Below are 11,621 nucleotides of genomic sequence, written 5' to 3'. Positions count from 1 at the left end.
AGCCAATCAATGATTCTCTCTCATCATTGATGCTTCTCTCTCTCTCTCCCTCTCCCTTCCTCTCTGACATCAATAAAAGTATATTTTAAAAATGAAATAAAATAAAAAGTTGTCTCTGATTTCAACCCCCACCCCCACCCCCTATTCTCCCACCCATGCGCGGAGATTCTTGTTCAGTGTTGGGCTCTGGGACACATGGCTCCTGCCCCTAGAGCAGTGGTTCTCAACCTTCTGGCCCTTTAAATACAGTTCCTCATGTTGTGACCCAACCATAAAATTATTTTCATTGCTACTTCATAACTGTAATGTTGCTCCTGTTATGAATCGTCATGTAAATATCTGATATGCAGGATGGTCTTAGGCGACCCCGGTGAAAGGGTCGCTCGACCACCAAAGGGGTCGCAACCCACAGGTTGAGAACAACTGCCCGAGATGGTACTCAACTCCTCTCCCTGCCTCAACCCTGCCCCAACTCCCCTCCCTGCCTCAACCCTGCCCCAACTCCCCTCCCTGCCTCAACCCTGCCCCAGCTCCTCTCTCTGCCTCAACCCTGCCCCAGCTCCCCTCCCTGCCTCAACCCTGCCCCAACTCCCCTCCCTGCCTCAACCCTGCCCCAGCTCCTCTCTCTGCCTCAACCCTGCCCCAGCTCCCCTCCCTGCCTCAACCCTGCCCCAACTCCCCTCCCTGCCTCAACCCTGCCCCAGCTCCTCTCTCTGCCTCAACCCTGCCCCAGCTCCTCTCTCTGCCTCAACCCTGCCCCAGCTCCTCTCCCTGCCTCAACCCTGCCCCAACTCCCCTCCCTGCCTCAACCCTGCCCCAGCTCCCCTCCCTGCCTCAACCCTGCCCCAACTCCCCTCCCTGCCTCAACCCTGTCCCAGCTCCCCTCCCTGCCTCAACCCTGCCCCAACTCCCCTCCCCTGCCCCAGGACACTTGACACAATGTGGTCCATTGGAAGCAGGTTTATTTGGGTTGGTTTTCCATGGGGCTGGGCGGGGCTGGGAGGTGGCTGGGCTCTGAAACTCGGTGCTAGGGCTGTTGGTCCCCTTCCTCAGCACTGCGGCGGCCGAAGTCCATCCATCCATACGCTTCTTCATCTTCCTCCAGCCACGGCCCCTGCTTCTTGGACAGGTCTGCGGGCCAGAGGCGGGAGAGGCGGTGAGGATGGGGAAGGACACGGAGCCCCGGGAACCGAGGCCAGGGCCCACACGGGCTGGGGGAGGCGAGCAGGGAGGGCCGTCCGCAGCTCCTACCTGCCACCGGGTGCGGGGGATCCGGGAACCTCAGCTGCCTTTGGTGGTGAGCGGCTGGGCCCAGCTGGTCCGGCCAACGTGCCTCCAGGGCCCTCTTGGCCCCTGGGCCTGAGGGTGCGTCCTGCAGCTGGGAGCGGGGCTTCCAGGAGGCTTCCGAGAAGGCGGCCAGAGCCAGAGCCAGGATCAGCGCTTGCACACAGAGCCGCTGCATCTTGTCTGCAGAGGGAGCAGGGCCCAGCTTAGGGGAGGCCAGTCCAGGCACCAGGGGCAGGGGCCTGGGCCAGGTGGGCTCCAGGTCCCCCCCTGCTGGCAGGTGTGCAAGTCTGCGAGGGCTTGTGGGCTGTTCCTGCCAGTCGCCCCCCCTCCCCCTACCTCCACGCCTTGCCCCTCTCCTCCTTCCCTACCCTAATTCCAGCGGCTGCTTTTCTTAGAGGAATGATTTCTCAACTGTTAGGCACAATTCGAAGCCACGTGAGCAGCTCTGTGGGTGTTTCGGTCTTGTCATTTAGGCGAACTTTAATAGCCAAGGGTCCAGCCGGTGTGGCCCAGTGGTTGAGTGTCGACCCATGAGCCAAGAGGTCACGGCTCGATACTGGGTCAGGGCACATGCCCAGGTGACTAGCTAGATCCCCGGTATGGAGCGTGCAGGAGGCAGCCGAGCGATGATTCTCTCTCATCCCTTTCCTTTCCTCTCTGAAATCAATAAAAATATATTTAAAAGACAAAAAAGAAAGGGTGATCTCTCTCATCCTTGATGCTTCTCTCTCTCTCCCTCTCCACTCCTCTCTGAAATCAATAAAAATGTCTTTTCTAAAAAGGACAGCCAGCAGTGTTAAAGGACCACAGGGATCGCTTTGGAGACCTCCCGCACACTCACCGTGCCCAACACTAGCCATGTGGGTTGTCCAATATGGTAGCCACTGGCCCCAGGTGGCTCTTCACATTTAATTAATTAGATAAAAAGGTCCTCCCTTGCACTAGTTGTATTTCTGTGCACATGTGGCTGGTGGGTACCGTATCGGACAGTGCAGGCATAGAACACTACCATCGCCAAGGGAAGTTCTTTCAGACAGGGCTGGTCTGGGAAAGAGCTTGAGATGGGGTCCAGGAACACGGGTTCCAGGCCCAGCCTTACCCAGTCATTTGGGTCACATCTCCCTCTGGGCCTCAGTTTTCTCATCTGAGAGATGGGAGAATAGCGTTTGTCTTTCTCACCTCCCAGGGCTGGTGAGAGGGGGGGATATGGAGTGAGAGGGTCCGGGCTGGGCCCTGGGTGAAGCAGCAGGTCAGCTCGAAGGCAAGGGTCGGGAAGCCAGGGTGGGTCCGCGTGCTGAGACCCAGTCCCACCCTGGGTGAAGGGGAGGGTCCCAGCCCTGGCGACACTGATGTGTGAGCCTGGCAGGGTGTGGGGCCCCATCGATGCTCTTCCCAGCCTCTCCCTCCCCTCCGGGTGCTCTCACCTGCCGAGCCGGGAGTTGGGTGAGGCTGAGGTCTGCCTGGTGCCTCTCGGTTCTCTGCTGGGCCGGTTGCTCTAGCCCTGCCTTATAAAGCCCTTAGGCCCCTCCCAAACCCTCCGTTCCCATGAGGCCAGGCTCCCACAGCACGAAGGGCCCTGCCCCACCCTGCCATTTCGTCAGTCACCCGGATGCGGGGGGGGGGGGGGGAGGAAGGGGCGTTAAACTTCATGGCGAGGGGCAGAAGCAGGGTAGGGGCTGTTCTTCAGCTGGGCATGGGGGCAGGCAGGAGGCAGGCTTCCTGGGGTCAGGAACAATGTCCCCCCCATGTCCTCGGGGTCAGGGGTCTGGTGCGCATCCTTTAGGCTACTTCCCGTTGGGGGCAGGTGAGGCAGGTGGACCAAATGACCTCAGACTCAGAAAGCATGTTCCGCCCATACTGATGTTTGAAGATCAGGGCGGGTGTGATCAGAGGGTGACGTATTGATCTCCTGTCCCGTCTGCCGGCCTCTGCACACAGGACGTGTCACGGTTATCAGGGGCAATGGGCCGTGGGCTGATGGCCTCGCTCTCCCTGCCCCGTGGCCACATCCTGGCTGGCTGTGAGCCCCTTCACCTTCCCTTACCTGGAAACTCCGGAGTGTCACCCCCTCTCCCGGCGCCCTCTGTGCTGGGCTGGATTTAGCTTGCAGCTACCCCACATCTCCCCAGGTCTGCCCCTCATCCCCGCCTCTTGCAAACCCTACCCAGGGCCAATCCCTTCAGGCTCCTGTGCCTCAAGGGAAGGCAGTAATCACATAACACATTCACCACTTTTCAATATAAAAATACATCTTCAGCCCTAACCGGTTTGGCTCAGTGGATAGAGCGTCGGCCTGTGGACTGAAAGGTTCGATTCCAGTCAAGGGCATGTACCTTGGTTGCAGGCACATCCCCAGTGGGGGATGTGCAGGAGGCAGCTGATTGATGTTTATCTCTCTCATCGATGTTTCTAACTCTCTATCCCTCTCCCTTCCTCTCTGTAAAAAAATCAATAAAATATATATATATTTTAAAAATACTTCTTCAGACGGTTAGCAAAGAGACTAAAGGGCTTACCCAAGATGTTCCAAAAAACTAATGGAACGCTTGTTGACCTGGGTTGTTGGTTTTTTAAAAAATATATGTTTTTATTGATTTTTGGAGAGAGAAGAAGGGAGAGAGAGAAACACCAATGGGAAAAAAGCATCATTGAGAGGCTGCCTCCTACAGGTCCTCTACTGGGGACCGAGCCTACAGCTCACATGTGCCCTGACCGGGAATCAAACCCGTGACCTCTTGGTTCCTGGGTTGATGCTCAACCACTGAGCCACACCGGTTGGGCTGGTTAGCCTGCTTGATAAATCGCTGTCTTGACCTCGTTTGGACGGATGTAGCTAGCTCTAGGCTGTTTTTTATTTTTCTGAAGCTGGGCCTAGAGATTTTGCTTTTGTTCGTGCATCATCAGGGCCCCTCCCGATCTGGATAAGAAGCCGTGGTACCCACATTCACAGCCAGCTTTGCCGAGAATTAACAGGTGATGAAGGAAGCAGGCTGTGAGGTGTCCATGGCAACCAGTGGCCAAATGTTCTGGGGACTGACCATCCTGATGCAGCGCAGGTCTCGGTGACTCAGCAGATGGAATAAATGAAAATGGCAAAAACAGTGCGGGCATTGGTGACAATAATTGAGGCACAGACTCTCAGAGGCAGAAGAGACTTTGAGGGGGCTTGAGGGAGCAGCTCTGCTCACATCCTGGGGAAAAGAGAGGCTCATGTTGCTGTGGCAACGGGAAATGATACGCTTTCAGAAGACTCCTGGTTGTACCACAACCCAAGTCTTGATTTCTACTGGGGGGACGGGGGGGGGGGGGACATAGGGGAGCTGTGTTCCTTGGCTTGTCTTGGGCAGGCTGGTTGCACAGGGTGGCAATTCCACCAAATAGAGGTGTGCCCTTCCTCCCATTGGTCAGCGGGGTGGAGGGCCGCTCTTTTAGGGCACTGGTGGGCGTGCAGCCGGGGCTCACGTTCACAGAGAGCTCACCCCAAGGAGCTCGCCATCATGGAGACTGCGTGGTCTCCTCACAAGGGAGCCTGTTGAGCTTTGGGCAGCTCCTTCCCTTTCTGAGCTGTCTTTTTCCTCCAGGAAGTGAGGACAGTAACTTGGGAGAGAGATTCCCGTAAGCTGATGTGCATCAAGCACCGGCTCGGTGCCCAGAATGGCAAGGGTGTCTGGTTTGTTTGCACCTCCTTCCCTATCTGCTCTGGGCCTCACTTAGCCTCATCTGTGAAATGGGGGTCGTTCATTCCTACCTCACAGGGCCGCCATGTGACAAGGTCTGTGCGCTCACTTTGCACACAGCAGGGCCCTTTACCTCCTTCGAGTCTTGAGGAGGGCAATTCCCTAAACAGCATCCTCTGTGAATCCAAGGTTTTCCCTCCGCTGGCTGCGTGACCCAGAGGGACCACCGCCTGGAGCTGCCACTAGAAGAGGCAGCAGGGATGGAGCCTATGGAGGCTGGATCTCAGAGGTCACAGTTCAATCCCTGGTGTGGGGTGTGCAGGAAGCAGCCGATCAATGACACTCTCTCATCCTTGATGTTTGTCTCTCTCTCTCCCTCTCCCTTCCTCTCTGACATCAATAAAAATATATTTTAAAAAAAAACAATTCAGGTCTCTGTCCACCTAATTCTGGGATCATTCTTCTCCCAGGGGGGTGGGGTGGGGGGGTGGGCAGAGAGTAATGTTCCCCCAAAGATGTCCATCCCCCCCAACCCTCGGGACATGTGACTATGTGATCTTACATGGCAAGAGGGACTTGGCAGCTGTAATTAAGGTCACAGAATTTCAAGTAGAGCGCTCTATCTGGAGTATCTGAGTGGGCCCCATTCAATCGATGAGCCCATAAGAACAGAGAAGGCTCTTTGGCTGGAGGCAGAAGTGACGTGGCTGAAGGATGAGTCTGAGATCTGAGGAATGAAAGACTTGGCCTGCCCTTGCGGGATTGAAGAAGGGTGGGTGAGGGCAGCAGGCCGGCAGGACGAGGTGTGCAGGTGGCCGGCCATCAGAAGCTGAGAGCGGCCCCCGCTGAGGCCCCACCTCCACAAAGAACTGACTTCGGCCAACGACCTGGATGAGTTTGGAGGCAGGTTCATCCCAGAGCCTTCAGGAAGGAACGCAGCCCTGGCCACCGCTCGATTTTGGCCCAGGGAGCGCGCTGAGCAGGCCTCTCACCCACAGGCTGCGAGAGGATGGGCCTGTGTTGTCTGAAGCGCCTAAGCGGGTGGTGATTTTTAGGGCAGCCACAGAGAATGAACGCGAGGGGCCCCAGCTTCCAGAAGGCTTCTTCCTGTCAGCAAGAGCCGGCTCCGAGTGAGTGTGCAGGTGATTTCCCAAACACAGTTCAGGGAGATGCGCGTTAAGGTTTTGGGCTGCTTGTCTATTCCATTCTCACTGCAGGGAGTACGCACCGGCAGGAAGCCAGAGTTTGGATGAGGCCCCGGGGATAGGAGAGGAGTGTGGTGGCCCTTTCTTTCCTCCTCGCTTTGGTGGAGTCTAGGTTCTAGGGGAGGGGTCACACACACACACACACACACACACACACACACACACACACAAACAATGGTACCCAGGAAAGGGGAGAGCATTTCCTGGGGAGGGAGGCTCTCCAAGGGCACCTCTGCCCACCTGGCCACAGGCGGCCTCAGAAAACGTCAGTGTGACTGATGATCACCTGCCGGCTTCCTGATTGGTTATCGATGGAGGAAAAGTTGGAGGCTGATAATGACGCAGTCGCCCTGTCCCAGGCCACAGGGCCTTGGAGGAAGTGAAGGTGCTGGGACAAATAGTGACACCTGGGAGGGGTTCGTGTCAACACGGGCATCCGTGATACCCCCCAGGGCAGGGGCTGGGGCTCGGGAAGTAGGAGAAGGACGCATGGCCTTGCCTGCTGTCCGGGACCAAGAGGACAGCCAGCTGCTGCTCTCAGCTGAGCTGGGGAGGCCACCCACCAAGCTCAGGGGCCGGGGACAGGCCTGGCTGCCCGGGAGAGAGAGCAGGGGGTGCCCCCAATTTAGCCCCTGCCTTCCCTCTCTGGCCTCCCCTTGCACGTTCTCCCCTGATGCCCACCTGTGCCTGGGAGACTGTGGCTCTCAAGCCCCACTTCACATTGAGATCACCTGGGAGCCCTAAGCCCCACCCTCACAGGCCGCTCAGACCCCACAGAGCCCAGTCCTCCCAGATCAGAAGCTGAGGGCGAGGCCTGGACGCCTGGCTGGATCTGCGGGACAGGGGTTGGCAATTCTGGGCTGGAACCCCAGCTCAGCAGCACCTCCTGACTCTCCGATCGAAGGCGAGTCACAGACCTGAGGAGGATCCAGGTACTCAGGTACTCGTGGCCGTGGTGAGGGTTGGCCACGTTAAGTTCTAAGTACGGCTCTGCTATCCTTCCGGGGATTTCCATCTCCACAGCCTCACCCGCCTCAGGCTGCCGCATTGTGCTGACTAACAGGACAACCTCCCCCTTTCCTTGGTTACTTCCTTCTCCACTCTTCCCTGCAATAGTCCCTGGCAGCCCCCTCCTGAGCAGGTTAAGGCCCCCTCCTCCATGTAGGCCTCACACTAGCTCCTCAGGTCTCCCCATCTTCTGCCTCCCACAGCACTGGGTCACCCTGGCCTCCACCCTGGGAACCGTCTTGCCTCCCATATCTTTTTTATTTTATTTTAATTTTTTGCCCCAATCAGGAATTGAACCTTGACCTCCTTCCTGGTCCATAGGTCAAAGTTCAACCACTGAGCCATGCCGGCGGGGGGTGGGGTCGTAGAGGGGGGTTCCCATATCTTAACAGTAACACCTCTCGCTGTTGAATGAGCGCTCACAGGCATATGACCGCACTGAACACTCAAACTCAAGCCCAGAACACTGTGCAGGCTCTCAAACCCAGCGAATGCCCTCTTAGGATTTGTGCGTTTCACTGTAAGTAAATTTTATTTTAAAAAAGAAAGAACTGTAACAAACAGGGTGAAGTCTCCTGTGCATTTATTTTGAAATGTGTGAAAAATAAGATGGCTGAACAGATAGGAGATCGAGATAATGAAATTATAAATTATAGAATCCAGGTGGTGGCATCTGAGGGCCCACATTACAATTCAACTTTTCTGTGTGTTTTGAGCATTTTCATAATGAAGTATTAGGAAGTGTTTTGTTGAGCAAAGTCAGACAGTGGTTTTAAATGGGGAAATAATGCTAAAAGCACCTGCTACTGTGAGAGAGAAGTAGCTCCTCGGTGCATTTCAGAGCCGAGGGGGTGAGGGCCAGCCAGGTGAAGGTGCTCACCACAGGCCCCACAGGTGGGATGAGGGAGCCGAGCTGGGAACCCGGTCAGTCTTCTTGGACTCCGAGTACTGCTGCCTCTCCTCACCCATAGCCTCCTGGCCCGCCCTCCAGAAGCGCAATCGACCTTCCCAGTGACCTCCGGTTCCTCCCCCTGCCTGGGTCTCCCTCTGCCCCACCTGGCCTCACTCTCCTCCCTCCCAGCCTGCTCCCACGGTTTGTCATTTCAGTGATGTGGGATGCACCCGGATGGCGGCTCCTCTTCCGCTTCAGAACCTGCCAGGCTGTTCCCCAGTTCTTGACAGAGGACACCCCCGCTTCCTGTACCCCTCCCCGTGCAAACAGGAAAGTACCTGAAAGTGGCCAGTTGATTCCATTGCAGATTAATATTCTGCAGCTGGGTTGTTGCCTGGAAACCTGGTGTATCATCTCTCCCTTTACTTCCAAGGTTATCTGACTGTCAGTCCCCTTCTCCTGGCCATGACCATAGTTATATGAGCCCCATCTGTCCTTTTCTCCTTTCCTCCATCACTGTAGGGTACAGTCCCTCCCCCAGGGCCCTTCATCCCAAACCCTCCTGCTTGCTCAGAGACCTGTGCCTTCACTTTTTCATTCGTTCATTCATTCATCTATTTATTTTTTAAAAAAATTTTAGCCAGTTTAACTCAGTGGATAGAGCGTCAGCCTGTGGACTGAAAGGTCCTGGGTTCAATCCCGGTCAAGGGCACGTACCTTGGTTGCAGGCCCCCACTCCCCCGCCCAGGCCCTGGTCAGGACGTGTGCAAGAAGCAACCAACCGATGTGTTTCTCTCACATCGATGTTTCTCTCTGTCTTTCCCTCTCTCTTCCACTCTCTAAGCATCAGTGGAAAAATATCCTTGGGTGAGGCCTGGCTGGCGTGGCTCAGAAGTTGAGTGTCCACCTATGAACCAGGAGGTCACGGTTCAATTCCCGGTCAGGGCACATACCCAGGTTGTGGGCTCCATCCCCAGAAGGCAGCCAATCAATGATTCTCTCTCATCATTGATGTTTCTCTCTTTCCCTCTCCTTCCTCTCTGAGATCAACAAAAATATATTTTTAAAAACGATATCCTTGGTTGAGGATTAAAAATATTTTTTTTCTTTAAATGCTTTTCTGTGCCAGGCACGGTGCTGGCCCTGGGGACACAATGGTGATCAAGCAGGTCTTTGTTCCTTGTGTCTTGGAGGGGAAGCAGTGTCCTGAATGTTGTGGTGGGGGAAGTGAGCAGAGAGGCCTCTCCTTACCCCTTACCTGAACTTCTCCTCCCTGTAAGCCTGCTGACATCTACAACACGTTTTCACCTCCCTCTTCCCCTAATAATGGCGATTGACATTTAGGGAGCACTTGTCTTATAATCCTCATCACAGCCCCACAAGAAGGGTAATACGATGGCCCCTAGTTTATCGCCAAAGAAACTGAGATACCGAGGTTGGTGATTGTTGGTAGAAGCAATCCACCACGGGCCTTGAGCGTTCCTGTGCGCCAAGAATGCAGGGCATGACCTGTCTCTACCTGCACCGTGTCTCAGGGCTGTATTTGAAGTGAGTAACCTCAAGGCATGAGGTAATGTCTCCCTATGGGTCAAAGAGCAAGCTTGCTGCTGCTGACTGGAAAAACAATAGATTGAAAAACAAACAAACAGCCCAGCCGGCGTGGCTCAGTGGTTGAGCATCGACCTATGAACCAGGAGGTCACTGGTTCGATTCCTGGTCAGGGCACGTGCCCGGGTTGTGGGCTTGATCCCCAGTGTGGGGCGTGCAGGAGGCAGCCGACTGATGATTTCTCTCTCATCATTGATGATTCTCTCTCTCTCTTCCTCTCCTTTCCTCTCTGAAATCAATAAAAACATATTTTAAAAAATTAAAAACAAAAAAACCCAATAGATTTCCCAAGCTCAGTGGTCCTCAGCAGAGATACCACCACTGTGGGTCCATATTATGTCATCACCAAGGAGCTTGTGGGGTAAGAGGGATTGATGCAAATCACGCTGCTAGCTGGGGGTGTAACAGAGTGAGTTGTCTCTGACCCTGGAGTCTTGTATCTTCTGCCAGCACTGCGGAATCACTAGCAGGATAACTTGCTCTAAGTAAGTAAAATCAAATCCCAAACTCAACGCGGTGATTTGCCCAGGACACAGCTCATCGGATGCACAACTGAGACTTGAACCTGGGCAGTTTGATTCCAATAAGCATTAAAAAAAAAATCTTCTTGCTGCTTTCCTGTTCCCTCTATGGTGTATCTTTCTCTTACCTTCACTCTGTCGCTACTGAGCCAGAGAATGGGGTAGGTTGGAGTGACAGGCGGCGGGGGCAAGGGGAAATGGAGTGGGGGAGATATTGATGGCTGCTTTTGCCGTGATGTCACTGGCTACTGTGAAAGGCTGTTTGAGGGAAGGGAAAGGCACCATGTGTTTCTCAGGCTTTACTGAAGTTCTCCGGTATTTATAAACCCATCTGACTCCAAACTATCCCTGGCAGAGGATGGAGGGCGACCTTCTGGACGAAGCTGCAGTGGCACGGGCCGAGGCAGATGCACAAATTTCATGCATCGGGCCTCTAGTATATATATATGTATATATATATATTCTTCTTTCATTTGGCATAATGTTTTCAAGATTCATTCATGTTGCAGCATGTATCCGTATTTTATTCCCCCTTTTTTTTTTCCTGAATAACATTCCATTGTATGGATACACCAGTTTTTAAATTCATTCATCGGTTGATGTTAGGTTGGGTTGTATCTGCCTTTTGGCTATTGTGAACAATGCTGCTATGAATATTGTGTACAAGGTTTTGTGTGAATATATGTTCTTAACTCACTTGAGGATATACTTAGGAGTGGAATTGCTGAATCATATGGTAATACTATGTTTAATTTTTTGAGGAACTTTCGGACTATTTTCCTCAGCAGCTGCACCATTTTACATTTCTACCAGCAACGTCTAAGGGTTCCCATTTCTCCACATCCTCCACCCAAAATTGTTGTGGTCCATCTCTTTTACTAGAGTGGTCCCAGCGGTATCTCTCCGTGCTTTTGATTTGCCTTTCCCTGATGGCTAGTGATGTTGAATGTCTTTTCATGCGCTTAATGGCCATTTGAATATCTTCTTTGGAAAAATGTCTATTCAAATCCTCTGCCCATTTTTCAATTAGATTGTCTAATAAAGAATGGTAAGAGTTCTTTATATATTCTAAATTTGAGTCCCTTATCAGATACATGACTTGCAAATATTTTTTCCTATTTGGTGGGTTGTCTTTTTACTTTTTTTTTTTTTAAAAAAAGGGATTTTTATTGATTTCAGAGAGGAAGGGAGGAGAGATAGAAACATCAATGATGAAAGAAAATCATTGATTCTCTGCCTCCTGCATGCCCACCACTGGGGACCAAGCCCGCAACCCCGGCATGTGCCCTGACCAGGAATCAAACCATGACCTCCTGGTTCATAGGGTGATGCTCAACCACTGAGCCACACAGGCTGGGCGTCTGTTTACTTTCTTGATAGTACCCTTTGAAGCACAAGTTTTTAGAATTTGATAAGGTCTAAT

At 53.5% G+C, this 11,621-nt stretch overlaps 1 protein-coding gene across 1 annotated transcript; it reads right to left on the bottom strand.

Annotated features, from left to right (window-relative positions):
- Positions 1 to 945: 945 nt before the first annotated feature.
- On the bottom strand, positions 946 to 2,844 carry GAST (gastrin). Its single transcript, XM_059668304.1, has 3 exons — positions 2,712 to 2,844; positions 1,252 to 1,467; positions 946 to 1,131 (listed from the first exon to the last, which is right to left on the bottom strand). Exons 2-3 carry the CDS (start codon positions 1,460 to 1,462, stop codon positions 1,028 to 1,030), a joined length of 315 nt encoding a protein of 104 aa, XP_059524287.1. The 5' UTR covers positions 1,463 to 1,467; positions 2,712 to 2,844; the 3' UTR covers positions 946 to 1,027.
- Between the last annotated feature and the right edge of the window lie 8,777 nt (positions 2,845 to 11,621).

This window comes from Myotis daubentonii, chromosome 16 (assembly GCF_963259705.1).
Source record: "Myotis daubentonii chromosome 16, mMyoDau2.1, whole genome shotgun sequence".
Classification (NCBI taxonomy): domain Eukaryota; kingdom Metazoa; phylum Chordata; class Mammalia; order Chiroptera; family Vespertilionidae; genus Myotis; species Myotis daubentonii.
This window is presented reverse-complemented; position numbering and strand designations above follow the sequence as displayed.